The sequence below is a fragment of the Astyanax mexicanus genome, chromosome 7, assembly GCF_023375975.1.
Source record: "Astyanax mexicanus isolate ESR-SI-001 chromosome 7, AstMex3_surface, whole genome shotgun sequence".
Lineage (NCBI taxonomy): Eukaryota > Metazoa > Chordata > Actinopteri > Characiformes > Acestrorhamphidae > Astyanax > Astyanax mexicanus.
The window spans coordinates 35,863,269-35,884,517 of record NC_064414.1 but is presented as its reverse complement, the minus strand read 5'-3'; the positions used below and the strand labels follow the sequence as shown (position 1 = coordinate 35,884,517).

The 21,249-nt window shown below is 38.7% G+C and overlaps 1 protein-coding gene across 4 annotated transcripts in view; it reads right to left on the bottom strand.

Annotated features, from left to right (window-relative positions):
- Window positions 1–21,013, bottom strand: part of kcnq5a (potassium voltage-gated channel, KQT-like subfamily, member 5a) — a 180,609-nt gene extending 159,596 nt beyond the window's left edge. For all 4 annotated transcript variants that reach the window (XM_049481327.1, XM_049481328.1, XM_022684693.2 and 1 more), the window contains exon 1: window positions 18,766–21,013. In XM_049481327.1, coding sequence (XP_049337284.1) covers window positions 18,766–19,082 — 317 coding nt within the window. In that variant the 5' untranslated portion in view covers window positions 19,083–21,013. The remainder of the gene's footprint in view (window positions 1–18,765) is intronic.
- Window positions 21,014–21,249: the final 236 nt, after the last annotated feature.

The window sequence follows — 21,249 nt, the reverse complement described above, 5'->3', positions numbered from 1 at the left end:
CTATATGGACAAAAGTATTGGAACATCTGCTTATTCACTGTTGTAGTTGTAATTTTGTTGGACTAGCTGTCGATACTTTCCAGGGAAAGCTTTGTATTATATTACTACTAAACCACTGCTGTGAGGATTTAGTTGTATTCATCAAGGAAATCGTTAGTTAGGTCAGGACATTGGATTATCACCAACCCAATGAAGCACCATCATTCATGGTGCCAATAGGTTTGTATTTGTCTGTTCCATAGAGTCCTTTTCTATTAGCAATACTTTCTACAAGGACTAGACAAGCAATGTGTGTGTGCTTATCTATTTGCACATCTGTGTCAGCAATACGTGCAACTTAAAGTAGCTGAATACGTTTATTAGAAGAAATACCCGCAAACATCTGGATGATACAGTGTATGGTAATCATATATCTAACAGAAAACACATCAACAGAGGTAAACCACAGAAGTACTTAGAATGTGTAAACTGAAGTAGCCAGTGCTGGAGAAGAAAAGTGCCTAATAAAACAAACCCACCTGCTGTTCTACAACTACACAAGCAAACAAGCACTCAGCTGTTTACTCCAGTGAGAGTTATAAAATAGCTCACAAAGCCTACCTGCTTTCTTTATGCTAAATTTCCTCTCCCATGCATTATTGAAACGCTCTGTGGGGGATTGGAAATAATCACAGAAATAAAAACTGCATCCTTGTGAAGTGGTGTGTCAGACTAAGCAAATGGAGTAATAAAAAAAAACTGTTGGCAAAACAGTCTCTCGCAAATAGATAATATGTCACAGAGAGTTTGGATTCTGATGTGTTACCATGAGAACAGGAGTGGAGCTGGAACACCTGCAGATGTAACAATCAGAAAAGAGCAGTGCTGCATCACGTACCAATTAAGTTTACCATGTTCGATGGAACGAGTAGGAAAGGTGTCGCGGTGAGACGTAATTTTTTTTACATCTGCAGGACTGTGAGGTTGCAGAGAGCAACTGAATTTGCAGAAAGATTTTAACTTGGCAGAAACAAATGGAACAAAATGTTGCCGGATGCTGGAGTCAACTCCAAGTCATCCTTCAGCAGATACTGTAAAATTAATATGCATCATGCATTAATATGCATCATGTGTGCTCTTAAAAATTTAATCAACCAAGATCACAAAATGGCAAAACATACACAACACCAAATTTAACTTTACAGTTGGTTTGTGATTCCTGTATTTTCTGACAAACCAATATTTCAAACAAACATAAACAATTTGGTAGAAATAAATCTGAAACTGTTTGCACACTAAAAACAGGATCTACTGCTAAACTGGGGTAATCCTTAACCCATACCTCCAGTTTCCCCATGCAACAGTACTTTCTATACTAGTTATAAGCAAGCAATGAATGTGCCTGAACGTAACATATCCATAAACAATGATGTTATTGGTCCTGTTTAGTTCATTCAGTAGGCTACCTTGCCCATGTTTCATGAGGGTATAGTTTAATTTGACCACTGTTTATGTGTACATTGCAATGATGATGCTGAAATTATAAACTGCGCAGCCCTATTACAATGAAAATACATTATTGTATTGTGCACTAGAGCTGATGAGAGAGATGATCAGGTCATATTATCGAGATTTTGTGCGTTAATGCAGCTCTGCACAAGGTCACAAAACATTGCACCTCATTTAACTGGTTGTTCACTACACACTACACTTGCTCACTGCAACTATCAACAGAAACTCATTAAAACCAGTGCTGAAATCCCTGCTCTATATGCAAATCAGTCTCTATCACTCAGCATCAGAATCAGTCTTTCAGCATGCAAATTTGTATGGATAAATCTAACATGCCTTATGAGTGATGTAGAGATAAAACTTTTGCCACTAACCGGATATCACACTCAAAAGTGCATTAGTCTAAGTACATTGAGTAACTGCAGAACCAGCAAGCACCACTAATGACAGAGAGCTCCTCGGTGCAGTTCTGCATAAGAGTTCACAAATTCTCATTGAGTGCTTGGTGTTTCACAATGTTTTAAAGAAGGTTGATTCGAAAAAGCAAAGTGCATTTCATCTCAAAAGACAATGCTAGAATATTACAGAAGCCTTAGAAGCATCCACCCCTGCACATCAGCCTTGCATATCAACGATCAACCAATCGGTCGATCAGTAGAGGGCCTCCAAAAGCACTGAATGGTCCATGTCTATTGCTAACACATTTTTTTTTCTGAGTAAGACAATGTTTATAGTATGACTCAACTTTAATAAAAGCAAACAAAAACACCAGGCTTATATCCCAGCTTAAGATACAGCTTTCCAGGAAAAACAGACATTCTTCACTTAGAATAACCTCCGATGTGGCAAGGCCATGTGCGTGTGTCTGTGGTTTCCCGCTTTCCTTTACACCATACTCCTTGTCACTGTTTCCCCTGTGGTGCTCAAAGAGCTGAAACATGTGGCCAAAGCCACCAGCAGCTGGAGACTGTCTTCGGGCCTGCAGGGGCAGTGCCTGGGTCACTGATGGTGTCCTGCGACTGCTCACTGCCAGGCAGCCCTCATTCAGACACACACACCCCCTCCTCTACCACTCGCTCTGGCTTTTATCTGATCTCAGGTGCCTCCATTAATGGCTTAATGTTTCCTCTGTCCTTTCAAGAACGATGCCTTTTCTTTTCTCTGTAACGTGTGATTCCCACGCACTTAAGTATACTGTGTTCTTCTGGAAGTTACGCATCTGATCTTGGCAAGGTGTCACTTCCATTACTCTACAAGGACAGTGGCAGTGGGACAGAGTGTGTCATTGTGCTCGTCACAGACACTTCATGGAGGCACAGACACTTTGTCACTCTAGGAGTGTTTAACTGGACAGTAGTTACAGCTCTGGCTTTTGTGGAAGGATAATGCCAGGTTTCCACAATGTAAAAGCCCTCTCATGAACATGACATTATATACTTTTAATGCAAGTAGTGAGGTGGAAAGAGCTAAAGATCAGACTTGTTATTCCTGTGCATTCCACTTGTAATTAGAACACAACTTCCCATCCATCCCTTTTAATCCACAGGACTGACTGGACCATGTGAGCTTACCTGAAGTCCAATTTCCATCACCCTGTTGCTAGTTTGTGGTTCATCCCTGTACTGTAAAAAAAACAAAAATTCAGAGCAACTTTCTGCACTAGATTTCTAAGTTTTGAGGGCAACTTAAACTTTTGTTTAACCTTTAGTTCACATAATTTATTTTTTATCTGCTAATTACTATACTATAACTTATATGTAAATCCCAAGAGAGCAGCCTGTGGAGAATGATTACAACCTGATGCTAAGTGAGGTGTGAGGACATGCCCAATATGCAAATAGTGTGGCCAACATCAGGTGAATAATCTGTGGCAACACAGATTATTTATTGTGACCAACTTTAAACAAGATATTTAATAATGTCAATTAAGACAACAAGTTTGCTATAGTTTACCATGCAATTCAATATTAGAACAATTTTAAGTTTTGCTTTTTTACGGTATGTTTAAACCACTGTTGGTTCATGCTGGAGCACTCTCCAAGCCTTGCCAAACAATTAGTTTGAAATTGCTCAAGCCTTCTTACATTTTTTCTGCAGCTAATACTTTAACATGAATTGACTCAGTTGCTGTCTAAAGCCATATTCAAAGGGGATTATTTTTACACAGAATGGAATAATGTACTTTTACTACAAGGTCTCAGTACAGTTTTTTTGGCTGATTTGCATCGATAAGAAGTCTCAGAGTCACTGAGATGGGAGAGGTTACTCGATATACATACTGCAGCCACCACCAAAAATGTAGTAATACCATTTTAAAGTAATAATGATATTTTAGTAAAATAGCAGCTATGTGTTCATAACACATATGTTGCCGAAAAGTTGTCGAAGGTTTGCCACAGACTTGAAAGACACAAGTTATCTGTGCCATCAATGTCTAAACTAAATGCCTCCTCAAATGCCTCCATACTTGAGAAAAAATGCAAAAACTCCTTTTTTTACATGATGCTGAGTAAACTACTATAAGGGGCATGATTGATACTGGTTATGGAGACAGGTTTGGGAGCACTGTACTTATTGCTGGGACTGGGTTTTGAGGTGGAGTTGGAGCTAAGACTAGAAGCAGATATTGGGCTGGAGTTGAGGCTGGAACTGAAGTTTGGGATGTGGCCTCTGCTTAAATCACGCTTTGTGAACCGGGTGGTCCATCCGTCGTACTGGGAAGCACAAATAAGAGTGAGCTCCTTGCAGATCATTGCACAGCAGCCCAACACAAACAGGAGCTGGAATGTGGAGCTCCAACAGTCTAATATTGAGTGCCCAGTCAGAGCGAGATGCAGAAAGCAGATATGAAGTATCTCATACTTCAGGGATTATGAGCAAATAAATGCTATATATAAATCTCTCTTGTACAGCTTAATTCTGCAATAAAACCTATTATGATGCTGGGTTTTTCCTTCTTCTGTAAACACCATGAACAATAATTATATTTCACAATCCTCATCAGAGCCCCTTCCAAAAAAAAATATTTCAATAAATGTAAAATGTAATTTTGTCAGTACAATTTGTGTATGAGCAATTATATAAAAAAACAGCACTAAGCAAAAGAAGACTATAAACAGGAAGCAGCACTGTAATAGGATTAAATCTGTATATAAAAAAGTAAGTGTAAAAGGCATACAGCATGAATGAATGAGTAAGAATAACCCTCTCTGTCACTGGCTTCTTTATATAGGACATCATATTGTATTGAGTTTATGTTTCACAATGTCTGCCCTGCAGACCTCATAAACAAACAGAAACACACACTCAAATATACACACAAGAATAGTTTGCTATTCAAGCAAACAGCTGTCATGTTTTGTCAGACCAACCTGTCCTCTGGCTACTTTCACTATGAACAGTCATTCGGAGCTCGTTTATCAGCCACTACTGGACTTTCACTGACCAGGCAATGAACTAAAGGTAGTTTCCAATTGAGACAGACAAACAAACAAACAACTGACCAAACCAATAAACAAAATTTCATATCTAGATGACTGTGCTGAAATGCAGAAAACAGGTTCTGCATAACAGAAGCTGCTGTAAGAATCACAATCGGCAGCTATTATTACAGACTTCCCTGAACTCACTGCCACCCCACTGAAAGAGAAAATAGGAAATAAGTGAGTTTTCAGGCTGTCTGGGTCAAGCGTTTGCTAACAGTAGTGACGCAGGCAGGCTGTGTGAACAGAGCCTGGAGAAGAGGCAGCACTTAGGAGGGAGTTTTGCTTGTCTTGCTTTAGAGGCCACAGCTTATCGGTCGAGGAATTCAGCAGAGTTTTTGTAGAAAGCAAATATGAAGTGATTTTGTTTGGCTGGTTGAGTGTGAGATTATCAGCTCCCACAATGCCTGGTCTTTCTCAGAGTCAGGACTTGGAGTAGAAGAGCTGTTTATATGTTAACCTTGGAGCTCTGGTGCAGACCTACATCCCCAAGTATAACTGAAATGTTATTACTATTGTCTGAAATGTGTGGTTTCATTCCTGTGCTTCTGCAAATGTTCATAAAAGATATTAAAGGAAAGATAAATGTGCCACACTGTGGCATCATGGTTTTAATAAAAAAAACTGATAACTAAAGATCAAAGACCACTAGCAATTACATTTTCAATAGGATGTATTGATGTAAAATAACGTAGCATTCAGATGGTGTAAGGACTGTTATTGATGGGTGTAGTAAAACATTACCTACAGTAGTATTTATAAAGGGGTGGAGTACATTAGGCAGCGCGGAACGATAAGTTACTATAAGACACTGTACAACAGCATTATCTACTTAATAATACATAATAATAATAATAATATTCTTAATAATTAATATTATTATTTAACAACTTTGTTAAAGTAATACTGAAGTAAAATTCTTGAATGACGTGCTTTTTTTGGAATAATGCCAATTGCTGAATATGACATAACCACTATGGTAAAAATAAACTTCCTCTAAACTTTCCTCACTGAGCCTAATATACTATCTACATGCTTTACAATGATTCAGACCACTTAAAGAGTAAATATAGCCTATCCACATGCCCAGTAGTCATGATTTCCTGGCAGTAATATTCCCTATGGATTCACTGCTATGGAATCCGCTCTCCTGAGTTTAAGATACAAGCCAAACATTTAGTCATGCAAACACAGATTTAGAAAACCTAGTCAAAATGTGCAGACATAAAAATAATGATTATATATGGTATGCTACCAATATTATAATAATAAAAATGACAGTGAAGATGACAAGGATGACAAGTGCAGCATGTTAGTAAAGAAGATGAATGGATGATGTAGAGTTTGGTCAGCTCAGGCTAAGAATAACTATAATGTATGAAAATCATACTCTTAGCTGTATTTGTCCATATACACTGCCTGACCAAAAAACAAAAGTCGGCACCTGGATTTAACTAAGTAAAAGATGTGGGGTTGCTGCAGTTGGTCAGGTCTAGGTTCATCTGAGGGAAATATATACACCCGGGTCAATCTCTTGCAATGTTTGGTTAAAGATTAAAAAAAAAAAGAAATTCTCTTTCCTTAAATGCTTTTACAAATGACATTAATGAGTACTGACCTCACTTTAAAACCACACAGTGATATAATGACTAGTAGACATACTGAAACTCTGTAAAGCTGGCGAGAGACTAACAAACATCAGATTTTCCTGCTCAACAACAGGAAGCAAAATTAGTGTCATAACCACAATACACAAGCATGCCTTCATATGACACGAGGGACCCGAATGATTATCAAGGGGCTTATATTATTTCAGTCATACTCTTTGAGCTAAATTACCCAAATGTATTGCAAATGTTTTCACTCTTCATCAGAGCTCACATTAAACCGATAACACAAAGAACAGTTCAGTACGCTTAAGCTGATCCTGATGTTCTCGATGACAAATGGAAAAGTTAGCAGGGTGAAATATATTTCATTAGCAGCCGGCACATGTGCAAAGATTCCTTTATCACAGCACATCAAAGGACATACAATGCGAAGCCACCACAACAAAAGCTGAATCTTTAAACACCAATAAAAAAGAGCTTCATTCTGTTTATTCTGCACAGCTCGCTAAAGACAGTAAAAGACGAGGGACTATTTAAATACTGAATTTGAACTGTAGCCAAAGTTAATCAGCCACAAAATATGCTTAACAAATCTTAGTTCACAGAATAACAAAAACTAATTAACTCATACGAGCAGAAAGTGACTCTCGAAAGAGGAGATAATGTTGCGTTTCATAACTGCCTTAAAGCAATGAGCCAAGAAAAAACCTGTCCATGGATCATCTTCACAATAAAGGTGCCAAAAGTAAAATGCTTCTGGGGAGCACTTCCATTCAAGTTTCCCTAAAGTCTGTTTTAGTCAGCAGTTCTCTGGTAAATATGTGAAAAGGGGTAAAGACCTACACATTACACCTAAAGAAGCTTTTATGACATCCCATTCTCAATCCATAGGCATTAATGGATTGCAGATTTGGAACACTGCAGTCAGCAGAGACTTGGAAACTAGTATGCAATAGGTATCTCAGCACTTGATGACCCCACACTGTAACTGCGCGTGGTCTGGAGCCCCATGGCTGACTTGCTGTGATTCCTAAACACTTTCACATAAAAAAAAAAAAAACAACCTTACAGTTGATCATGGAATCTGGATGGGTTTAGGAGGGAAGAAAGTTTACAAATTGACTTGTTGCAATGTTGGAATCTTATTACAGTACCACATCGTAATCCATTGATTTCTGTGCTTATTCGTGAATGTTTGGCTATGTTCATAATTTTATACACCTGTGAAAAAGAGACAAAATGAAAGATGAAAATAGAATTATTAATTCCCTCCCAAAAAAAGACTTTACCTAAAGACACAAATACAGACATTTTAAGTGACACAGATTGGGTTTTATACACAGGGACATTTAAAATTCTGTCACAATGCCGTTCATAACATAACACAAACACACAAACAAGTTGCATTTTTAGAACCCCATCTTACACGCATCGTGATGCTCACTGCTATCTTAAACCCTGTTAACAGTCTATTTTCATGCCTTGCACCCTTTAAAATAACAAGAACAATTACAAAAATGTCTACACTGATGGGCATGGTGCAACTGCACACTGCACGGCTCAGTGTTTTAACAGTCACAGTGACATATGCTGAGTTTGCACAGAATGCACATAGGTTTGAACAGCAGGACCATGCATTTGCAGAGCAATGACCAGGCACTAACATCGGTAAACTGCCCAATACATTTGTTCATATAGTGTAATCAATACTTTAATAATATTATCTGGATGGCATCACATGAGCCCAGTATCAACAATAGAACAACATCAAGCTAATGTCTGAAAAACAAAACAGGGGAGAGAGTAGGAGTGAGCTCTTTCCTCACTTTTATAGACGGTCAGTGACCAAACCTGTACCTTTAGCTTTTCATAATGAAGAGGTGAATAGTGTTGAAACATGAATTTGAGAGGGTAAGAGTTCATTTCAATTAACACTCTGTCCCTGCAAGGCTACCTGTCATCGCTGGAAAACAAGGTGAAAGCAGAAAGCCACATGAGATCTTTATGCTAATCTGTGTGGGAGGCCAAATGGTGATGAATCAGTAACGCTGTCAGTGAGAAATGTACATGACTAACTGCGACAAAATGAGCATGCCGTGATTAACGCAGCATGTAAAAATAGTGTGTAAATGTGAAACCAGCAAAGGGCGCACACATCAATCTATATTAAAAGAAAAAACATGCTACATAACTGCATTAGGGGAACTCCTTGCTGACAAACACGACTACAGAAAGAAAGTGTTCGGTGGAGAATGAAGGGGGTTCCCTCCAGCAGAGACCAGAAGGGTGATTATTCCTCCTGCCTGCTGACTGTTTGGATGCTGCAGGGCAAGGAAATCCTTTGTTATGCTTCAGCTGCAAAACTTGTGTCTGGACATGATCTATTGAGCAAAAAATCGTGTCTCCAATGAATCAGACCCCACTCAATGTGAGGAACTCTCTACATGACTAACACTGATAAAACATCTAGGCTACTTCCGACTCCCTGACTACTCAGCATCCAGTCAGCACAATTAAATCAAACTACAACAGCATCCCATAGTCCTTATGCCAGCACTGGAGGATGAGATTCTAATCGATTTACCACTCAGTTCATGGAAAATGATTAAAAGCGAGACAATACAATATTATTGCTGTGAGCAATTGTTATTGGCTAATAATCTTTGTGTTATTAAACTCAGTGCCAATACTGATCTGAATGAATGTTCCGTCTTTAGCTAGCTCTCGGGACACACTAAAAGAACTAATCAATGCAAGCACTGGTCTCTGGCTCATGGGACCTCTTTATTAACAGAGGCAGTAAAATTACTGATATGTTTCTTTCCTTTAAAGCAGTAAATCAAAGGAAATTGCAGAATTCTCCATTAATAAACCATTACCAACACTGAGTGGGGGCTGCTTTGGTCTTAAAACAGCCTTAATTTTTGACCAGATATGGTGACTGGGAAACAGGGGCTTTGACACATACACATTTTTGGATGGAACAGGGGAAATCTTTAATATATTAAAAGAACCTTGAAGTTCATGCACACTCTTGAACTCTCTACCATTTTGTATCACAATCTTAGATTCCTTAAGGTACTCTTGTATCCTTGTTTGCTGTACAATTGTCAGTGCCTTTTGTGTGTATAGTATACACTGTTAAGAAAAGCAAATAAGAAATTCTCCTAGATATTAAGATTTGTATCCCAAGAAAGATCCCTATCTAAGCAGACAGCATATCGTTCATTTTACACACAGTCAATGTCACAACATCATCTTAAACATATGGCCTGTGGTGATGTGTGTCACTACACAGTGTGCAGGTTGCAGGTTTGGTTGGATTTATGTAAAAACAGGATTCGTATGAAACACAACCAGCTCTGCAACACTCTTCATTATAAGTAATAGGTGTGCACTCAGAAAGTGATGACTATAGGTCATCTGGGCAAAACAACTTAGCAATTTAGTGCACTTTAAATCCACACCTTTAGCTAGTAAACTAAGCATACATGCTTATTAAAATTACACTACAAATAAAGAAAAACAAAGAAAAACAGCACTCAAAAAAATTCAAATCACTTCAAAAATCTTTACGAATATTAATATGCCTGTAGGGAAGGCTGTTAATAAGACTGAGCTCATCATTATTACTTTCATGTTAATAAATCCAGTTTTAGACAACGTTTGCTCACACTGCATTGTCATGCTGGAAGTAGCCTTAAGAAGATAAGTGGTGGCCATGAAAGAAAGCAATGTTCCGTTACAATACACAAATTGGCTGTGACATTTAAGCACTGATTGATTGGAATTAACAAGCCCAAAGTGTGCCCACTTTGCTTTATTACACATTTCTGAGGAAACACTAGAGACCGTAATGCTGAAAATCCATGGAGATCAGCACTTTTAAAAATACACAAACCGCCCTGTCTGACACTAACAATTGTGCCATGCTGAAAATCACTGAGATCATATTTCCTCCCAATTTTATAGAACTGAAGAATATGATTGTATGCACTATATTAATAATTGCATGTGTACAGATATTTAAGTGTTAGTGAGTGTATACAATAGCTCTCACAAACAAATGTGAATTATGTCATAATATGTTTTAACAATTATAAAAATTGCATAACACTGCATTCCTTGTTTAATAGTGCATTGTCACTGTCATTCACTGTCAAAAAAATATCATAATTTTCAATTGTATTAAATGTTCACACAACATAAAAAATATCAATTATCACCAATGTTGAAAACAGACACAATTTTTTTTGCGTTTTTACTGCATATATAGTATTTTGCAGTGGCTCTATGTGGGGGGCTGCAGTTTCTGACAGGTGTGGGAATGAATCATTTTTTCTCTGAAACTTCTTATTCCATGCTGCTTATTCTCTCTTAGGACAAGGCATGGGATAGTGCTGCCCTACCCAGGGGCTTTCAGCTCTGTCTAGTGTCAGGTGCCTCTGTGGTGATCAAACAGGTCCATTTCAAAAGCTTTTCCTTCCGCCATTCATACTCCCCCAGGAGCACAGACATGACATCCTGTTTATCGCTTTCTCTTTGCACTTTTTCACGATCTGTAATTTGTTTGAGTTTGTCTCTGACCTTTTTTCCATTGAGACGGAGCCAATGTCGGGTTTCCATACACCTTTTAAGTGTTAGCAATAACAGCTTGTGCTTTATTTTGTGAGACATGTTTTGACTATGATAGTGGTGGGAAACGTCAAGTTGAGAAGAAACTGGACTGGTTAAAGTCAAAGTAATCATCACATCAAAGTGCCAACGTGTTCAGGGGCCTCGCCACCAAATGCAAGTGCATTAATAATCAGTAAAAGCTCAGGCTTTGTTCAGATCCCATAGCCTGCCACACTTAGCCTGGAGACTGGGTAAGAGACCATCACTGGACCTCTGCCAAATAAGACACAATATCATGGGTAGCAAAATGACTACTGTTGATTGGTAGTTATGAACTGTGTGAAACGCTTAGTGACATTTCCCATCCACAACACTGTTCTTGAATCTGTCCCCCTTGTGGTTTATATAATAATAGACTATCATATGAAACGATAAACAGAAATTGATATTTGTTTTGTTCTTGAACTCAAACACTTAAACATTCCTTATGTCAAGACAGTACTTTGCTCTCTTAAATATAGTCGCCCTCATTATGACAGTAAACACATACACTGAGCTTGGTCTGCGCAGCTGTGACTTATCACTTAACATACAGACTGTGTTACTCACTCTCCATCACTGCAGTAAACAAAACACTCCTGCAACAAAAAAAAAATATATTAGTTTACTCATGTTGTGTCCACTCTATAATACTCACTCTTTTTGTCATTACTGTTTCTATGCTGTTGATTTGTGAACAGTCTTTATTCAGTAGTCAAAGCTGGTTGTCACTGCTCTCTAATGGCAAAATGAAGAAAGTCTATTCTTTATTATTAGTGTAATGATTCTGCAGTGTGGGAGTGTTTCACAATTCTTTATTTTTCATGGTTGTTATTAACTTGATTAACCAGTAACAGTTACTTGATTCTAGTTCTCATAACTGTTCTCTTTCTGAAGTTGCATGGATATTAACATTCCTCAGTCCACACTGCCATGTGTGTATATGGAATATATCATAGACATCACTACTTCTCACAATGGACACTACAGTAGGTGGTAAAGATCATGAATAGCAGCATCTCGTCCATCCAAACAGACATCCACATTTAATGCAAGAGGCCTCACACACATATCCCACAAGTCAGTACAGCATTTATTAGATACTATAGGATATGGCAAATGTCCTAGGACATGATACTGGTTAATGTCCTGTGACATTTAGCATGTCAGTGTACATACCGTATGGCTTGCTGTGCTGAAGACTAAAACTGAAAAAAATTAAAGCTTTATTTTTACACGAACAATTGCTCTAATAAATTCATCAGTTTTTGTAACATCGATTTATGAATTTTATTTCTGTCAATTAACCCCAACACGATATTATCTACTATGTTAAATTCTTCACAGGAGAACATGAAAATGTTTAATTAAAAAATATCTAAACTGAAGTGACATTTCCATTGGTCTATTCATTCGGATAATCTGACACAATGTGGAAAAAAATGTGCCAGATTCGATTTATGTCAAAATGTAAATGTCTGCAAGAATAGAGATATGTTAATGTTTTTGTGTGACAGTGATATGTACAATAGATACAACAATTTACAAATATCTACAATTCAATTTCACTCTTGTGCAGAACAGATCTTACCTAGTTGTCTGGCTCTGTAGTGACTGAGGTACATTATTAAATGCACTGAGGACAAGAGACTGTTTCTTTTCTCTGTGTAGCAACTGAAGCAGGCGCTTATAACAGGTGGAAACTCAGAATATTCAGTTACAACATAAAAGCCACCGGTGCTGGACACGACACAAACCACTCTCAGATACTCAGCACAATCTCAGCCACAGCCACCCAAAGAGGATATCCAGTTCTCCTGACCAGTAAAACGGAGCACAGATAAGAACACTGAATGGCCACCTCAGTCTATTCTACTGTATTTGGCAGTGCTGCAGAAATACAGACCATAATGGCACTATGCTGTGTAACTGTATTATTTCTTTAGACTCTAAGACTGATTTTGGCAGAGGTGATTTTTTTTTTACAATTCTCTGTCTGAATCCTATTTTAATTATGAACCTGCTTTTCAAAGTTTTAAAGAGGTGGGGCCTGTATTAAAAAGGTGCAATAGCTGTTAACCAATGACTATATAAACATGAACAGCATGGTTCTTTTCCCTTCTCTTTCATAGAAATAAAACCAAAAATTTCAAATTCAAAAGTTATTAAAAACTTGAGACAGAGCCACACTCACCCACACATATGATAAAAAAGCCCTCTTCTTCCAGAACAAGCATCTAAGACTACCTTCACTGAGTTTACAGCAAAGTGGACTTTTCCGCTGGATCTCTAATTTGTCCAAAATGTGGATTTGTGTATTCCATGTATTTATTACGAAACAAATTAAATTATTTACATTTCCATCAAATTACAGTACCAGAGCTCAACTGAAGCTGCTAAAGTCCATTTTATCCCCCAAGCTCAAGTTTATTTGCAGTGTGTAAAGGACTTTTTTGGATGTTTAAGAGTTTTGGAAATAAAATCCTACCAAAAACAATAGAACCAGTGTTGTGCCGAAATTCAACTCCCCTTACAACTCCCCCATCATAGAGCAGCACACACAAATGCTCGCACTGGTGATTCCCGTATCTACTGAAACTGTAGATAAACCTTTATTTCCAAACACAATTACAAGGAATACAAGGGCAAACTGTTTTGGTCTTTCTGTGTGGTGTCATGTGCATGAATGTGAAGGGGGGTCAAAGACTGGCAGGGAGGTAGAATTTGACACAACACCTGTGTCAAATATAACGAACCAATCAATGTGAAGTATAGAGAGACACACCCCACATTGGTAATGACAACAGGTTGTAGCAAATTCTGGTACATATAGGGATGAGCGGCACTACCCACCATACTGCATCCAGACAGCAGAGCCATGCTTTTTCTACAATTATTGGTGCAATTTATTCTAATGAATTCTAATTTATGTCAGTATGTCACAAATATGTTTATGCCATCCTACCCTTCAATTAGGGTTATTAAAAACAATTAATTGTAAAATGCATATCATAGCACCATTACTTATATCACCTTCCTAAATTAATGTCTCGCACAGCATGACGAAAAAGAGATAAATGGGTGTGCAGAGCACGTTTGCTAGGTTCTGTGCTCTACAGGGAATTGTATTAATGGTCAGAGTAAAAGAATTTTTCTATACATTTGATATTGATACTTTTATGTTGTCTATTATCATTTTTATGGTCAGTATGGTCTTGTTAGTTTAGGTTTCCTGCTACAGTCGGTTTTCAGCTAAAGAAAGACTTTATATAACTTCACAATCTTAAGGTTGTCTTTTGTAAAATGTGTGAAGACCATAAAAAAGACATTTCAACAAAAGATCAGAGCACAATAACTAAACAAAACAGCGCCAGTGCCAAGAATAACAATAGAATCTTATATAAAGCATACATTAGGCCAGTTGCCAAGCATACATTATCCATCTTAGCATAATATGTTTATGAACTATACAATAATGCATCAGAAATCAAGAAGACTGCTTTTATATCATAAGTTAAATCATTATTTATAAAGGCTTGCTCATCAAATCAATACAACAGGCCTTTATACTAATATTGTATCAATGCCAAGCTTTGCAAGCACATATGTCCAAAGGCATATCAATTTTCGAATAACTGAAAAATGTTTTGGAACATCCACCCTAAAGAAAGTTCTTTGATGCTGTCTTCAAAACAACTCCTTATATGAAGTCAGAATCTATTTAAACTAAGCCGATGTCTTTAAACTAAGCAAATAATACATTTACTTACCCATAATAACTATTACTAAACATCTACCCAAACCTAATTGTGTCTATACTGGGTCTCTTTGTTTTTTTGTTTTGTTTTTTCAAATTAATCATAAATGTATTAGGTGTGTAAAAAAAATTGGAAATTACTAGTTAAGTTTAACAGGTGGTTTGGACTTTACAGTTTAATTATGTTACAAGGGAAAAAAAATAAGTAAAAGAAACATAAAGCTCAGTTTTCCTTTAATTTCATTGGAACAGACAGTTACAGTAAGTTACAGTTTGTTACATCTAGTGTACCCACTGTGTACTGAAAAGTGTTGTAGTAAGGTGTAAATGTTAGTATGTTCAATTTGTTTCCACACACACAAAATGCCAAATCCCACATGATTTCACAGGTTTAAATATGTTAAGCCAAACGTTAAAGCCAGAATATCTGTGAAATACTAGTTTTATTCCAGTCATTTAAATTTTTATAATAAGAACTGTGAGCGAAAAATAATAAAGAGTGATTAAAACAAGCGTACCTGCAGCAGAAAGAGTAAGAGAAGAAGGATAAGGAGGGAAAACAAGGCTACAGTTATCATAGTAACACTCCTAAACCACTACGTTTCCCACAATAATATGCAAATTCAACAGCTTAAAGTTTTCGGCTTGTTAGCTTAATAGCTATACCGTGTTCTCTCTGTAAGACTGCATGCACCGGACTGTGACAGTTCCGTACCAATCCACGTACCTTTACACCCCCATGACTCATTAAATTGGAAAAAAATTCCAGAGTCCAAAATGTATAATTCAATGGCATGTCTCTGACAGCAAGTATTCCTACATGTAACATGAAAGCTAAAAATGCAAACTGCTTTACTTACACACATACTGAACTTGTGAAAGCAGCAGTTCTCAGTTCTCTGGTAGTGGAGCATCACTGCCCTGTACATTTTAGTCTCTAAATCCACCACATCTGAACAAACTACTTAACTAATCAGTAAGCTTTGAAGTGTTTTAGAACAAGGAAAAAATAAAAATGCAGTGTTTCTCTAGAACCAGAACTAGAATTTAGCATACAATTATTTTTATGATTATTTTCTGACCTTTTTAGTAATGTTCGTAGTTTTCTAGCTTCTCAAAATGCACTAATGCTTACAGAAGAGTAAAAATAATTGTATTTAGTTAAAAATTGACTAATTAACAAACTAAACCCACTGACAGTCTTTCAATGCTGTGCTAAATATTTGCATGTACAGTTACCCTTTTTGCTGATGCACAAAATGACTGTACATCTGTTTTTGCTCAGGTAAAGTTCCCACATAAGGAGATACAACATTTTGTTACAACAACAATATTTTACAAATTCACAATTATCTAAAAAAAAGCAAACTGTTATATGTTGTTGTCGAACTACTACACAAAACTCTGAGGTGCAGGCAATACACAAATGGAAGGACTATCATCTACTCTCTGGTTCTTATTGATTTCTCATGCTATATGAATCATCTAGATTCATCCACAAAACTGCCTTAAGGGCCTACAAGTGCTTTACCATGAATGGGACATCAGCAATGCTATTAAAAAAATGAAATCATGACAAGACTGAATTTCTTTTTCTTTCTCTTTTTAAGAACTTTTCATTTATTTGCTTCACTCATAATCCATAAAGGACTGCAAACATAATCTGAAGTAATGACTGGCTGCTGAATATAAAAAAAACAGCTGTACTAAAGAACAGTACAGAGTGTTTCTTTGTTGATTGACCACTTAAACGTGTGGTGAAAGTGGGATGTTCATAAGTTTCTAAGTGGTGTGGGATATTGTGCTCTGTGTGCAGATGTAACAACTTAACCTCTGTGACCTCAGCTGTGCCGTCTGCACAAATAAAACAACAACATCCTGCCTTACAACCCCTCTCAGCGCCCCAATCGTACCATCCGAGCGACAGCTCCCCTCCCTCGCTTCCAGCAGTTTAAAGAAATTTCTCAAAGGAGGCTCTCAGAAAGTTTAAACCATTCCTTCAGATAAAAAAACACACTAAGACTGTCAGTGCTTGAGTCACAGCGATTAATGAAGTTTCATTTGAGTCCAGCTAGAACTAGCACTGTAGGTGTAATTCAACAGTATATGTTCATTTAATTAAACACTGATTACTCTGCTGTATGAGGACTGTTAAAATCATTATCATTACATATACAACATATAGAAATATTATATGAGAGCTTAAAGAGCTTTAAGATATTTGAATATATCAATACAGCTATTTCATGAAATGTTTGATAAACTATTACTGTCATGTTCAGTTATACTGTTAATGCATTGTTGCAAATGCATAATTTCTACATTTATAAATACATAAAAATGGAACTGGTGTGTATTTATATACAAAGGCCCTTCAGAAGTGTCAGCACTACTTGAGAGCTAACAAGGATATGTAAAACAATTCCTCCCACAAACATAACTAACATTTTTGCATCTGGATGCTCCAATCCATGATTTATGTTTGATGAGTCAAGAGAAAAGCTGACTGCACTCTCCATCAAAGCTGCTAAAAAGCTGCTGGCTGTTGAAATGAGGCAATCCAGCATGTGCATTTATTATTATGAAGGCCAAACTTTCTCTCCCTCTCTCTCATTTTCTCACACATTCACACACTATGTTATTGCAAAAAGAAAGAAAGAGTGCATGGAGCGCTTATACTCATACAAATAATGATGCTATGACCAATGCCACATAATAAACTTTTTGGTTCCAAGGAAATACATGTTTTCTATAAAATCTGTAAGTGTGATGAAGATTTTAATGTACCTTTACTTCAAGGTTCTTGAAAGACTAATTTCACACTAATCTCTATCTAATTTTTAAGGGATCTATTACTGGTTCTTTTATGGCACTGTGTAGAAAACCTTCTGTATACGTTGTATTTTATGACTGGAACATACACAATGTGAGAAATGTTAGAAAACACTCTTCTGTCAAATTCTATCTATGAAATACCTGTCTATTTCAAATGTAACTTATCGATGTGCGTAATACAACATAACTGTTCTCATTGTGGAACACCAACCGTTTTCTTTCCTATCCAGCTGAATTTCAACAAACAGGCAATGTGTTCTAGATCAGAGATTGTGCTGTTCTTTTGCCAGCCTTAACAAGATTTACTGTTTAGGTGAAAATGGAGGTGAAAACTATATAAGCGCAATAATATATCTTCATGTTTGCAGCTTTTTTTTCTGTACCAATAAAAATGCAACAACATGATAACATTTTAGGATGAATGGACCAATAAAAATGCTCCAAAATGACATAAAATAAACAAAGATTTTGTTTTTCTTCTCCTGTTACTATTTTGGAATTACTAGCTTTTTGTCTGATGGTAAGTCCAGTCAACCGACTAATAATATCTCAAAAAGTATAAATTCAACAGTGAAAACATCAAAATCATTTTACAATGCGGGACCCAGGTAACTGTTGTATTGGTTCTTTCAACACTGTCTGTGCTTAATCAACACTGAACACACACTGAAAGCTGAGAAAAGTGAGACCTGACTGACTAACTGACTGACTGACTTGCTGACTGAATGAATGAACTAGTTCAGTGGTCCTGCACATTTTAATAATTTCCTGCTCTAACACATTACATCCAACTCAAGTAAAGCTTGTTTAATGAGCTGATTGCCTGGATTAGGTGCTGTGAGCAGAGTAAACACTAACATGTGCAGGGCAGGTGATGGATGAATGAAACGTTAGACAGTTACAGTGTAAGTGACAGAAATGGAGTTGCACTCACACGAAGGCGTGGTAGACGAAAGCCCAGGCTCTCGGCCTCTCCAGCACGTTGTACAGGTAGTTCTGCAGCTTCCTGTAGCGCGCGTTCCGGCGGCCGCTCTGCGCGCTGTAGGCCAGCGGCTTGCCCAGCAGGCTGAGGCGCGCGCCCTGCGCCCTGCTCCTCAGCTCGTCCGCGCCGTCCCCCGGCCGGCCTGTCCGGTTCATGGCCCCGCGCGCCGCTTCCACATCCTTCAGGCGCAGGTTCTCCGCTCCGCGCCCCGGGGACGCTTTCATCCAGAGGCCGGAGGCGCCGTCGTCTGCGCCGTGCCCGCGGGGCATGGCATCACCACCAGGGGCGGAGGTGGCACACGTGCGTGGAGCGCTGAGAGCGCGCGCATATACTACAGAAGCGACGATGCTTTGCGCTGCAGGCGCTCTGTGACTCTGTGCCAGTGAGTCCCAGATCTGTCCTAAAAGAGTTATTACACACAAAACTTTGCAGGCTGCAGCACTTTACCACCACACTACACACAGCGTCCGGCTCTGCTCCGCCTCACGTGCTGCTGACCAGCTGACCAAAGCTTGACGAGAGGACACTTGCCGCCGAGCGCCGGGAGGGGAAAAGCTGGGGGCGATGCGCGCGAGCCGCCTCTGAGCTGGAGTTGTGAAGAAGTGACACCATCTCAGGGGTAGAAATCGGATGAGGGGAAGAAGGAGGAGGAGGAGAAGAAGAAAGAAGAGGAGGAGGGGGAGGAGGAGTGGGGGACATCATCACCCCACATTAACGCTAGCCTCTGTTTTCCTCCTTCTGTCCGAGAACGTAAAGAAAAGAGATAGTGTGTGTTTGAGAGAGAGAGAGACATAAAAAAGAAAACGAGGGGAGGGAGAGAGAGAGAGAGAGAGAGAGAGAGAGAGAGAGAGAGAGAGAGAGAGAGAGAGAGAGAGAGGATGTGTATCTGTGTGTGAAACAGAGGTGTGTGTGCGTGTGTGTCTATGAGTCAGCAAGGGAGAAAGAGAGTGAGAGTCAGAAAGGAAGAGTCAGAGAGAAAGAGAGTGTCAAAAAGAGTCAGAAAGGGAGAGTCAGAGAGCGAGAAAGTGAGTCAGAGAGAGAAAGGATGTGTATCTGTGTATGAGAAAGAGAACGTGTGTGTGTGTGAGTCGGCAAGGGAGGAAGAGAGAGAATCAGAAAGGGAGAGAAAAAGAGAGAAAAAGAGAGAGAAGATGTGCATCTATGTGTGAGACAGAGAAAATGTGTGAGTGCGTGAGGAGAGTCAGAGAGATAGAGATAGAATCAGAGAGACAGTCAGAGAGATAAAGTTGGAGAGATAGAGAGTCAGAGAGACAGAAAGTCAGAGAAAGAGAGAGTCAGAGAAAGAGTCAGAGAGACAGAAAAAAAATTGAAAAGAGAAATGGAGTCAGAGAGAGAGTCAGAGAGAGAGAGAGAGAGAGAGAGAGAGAGAGAGAGAGAGATGACAGAAAGCTAGCTGTTGCTTCTTTACGCTGCTGCTGAGCGGAGGCGGAGCGCCCGAACCAATAAGGACTTTTGGTAGCCTAAATATTCAGTCAATTCACCAAATTCAGCACAGAAACGAGGCAGAACTTAAAGTTATCATAGAATTCCAGAAGACACTTCAGCTGTGTTTGGACACCGCGAGCCCGAGCCGGCTCCCTCAGTTCATAACCATGTATGTCATGTTATCGGAAAAGAAAGAGAGCGCAGAGCCCACAGCTCCCTCTCCCTCTCACCGAGAACATCCAGCCAAGTTACGGACTAACAAAGCGCCACAGAGCCGCCGGTCGACGAGTTAACCCAGTAAACAGTAGCTAGGCTAAGTTAGTTTACTAGCTGAACTAACCCAGCTAGTTAGTTACCAAACAGACCGGGCGGAAAGTAGCTGAACTCAGTCTTTGTAACTAAAATTAATGCTATATCCAAGCTAGCCGGTAAACACAACCGACACACACCGGCCGCCTTGTCTCTTCTAACTGCATTAGTTAGTTAGGTTAGCTAGTTAACCCATACACTAGCTAGTTAGCTAACCTAGATACCCAGCTCGTTACTCACTGGACCGGACCGGCGGCTCAGCGCTCTCACAGTGGGTGGGCTACTTTTTCGACAGGCACGCGCCGTCAGGATTCGTCCGCAGTTAGTTTAAAGCAGCGCTACACATGTCTCTAATCTCTGCTGTCTGTTAATAAAGTGCTGTGAAGTGTTAATGAGGCTCCGGCTCCGCCATAACCCGTCTACTACATTCCCACACAGCGCGCGCACTCCGCGAGCCCAGAGCTGCTCAAACCACGTGACGCCCAGAGACTGTCAACCACATAAAACACAGAGAGCGCGCGCTCCCAGAGATAACGCGCATTATTTTACACACAATTTACACTTTTATTCTCTTATTTTTACATTATTACATTATTATAATACATTAATAATAAATTAAAATTAATACATAATTATAATAATGTCTAAAACATTTGTCTAAAAATACAATTTAAATAATTA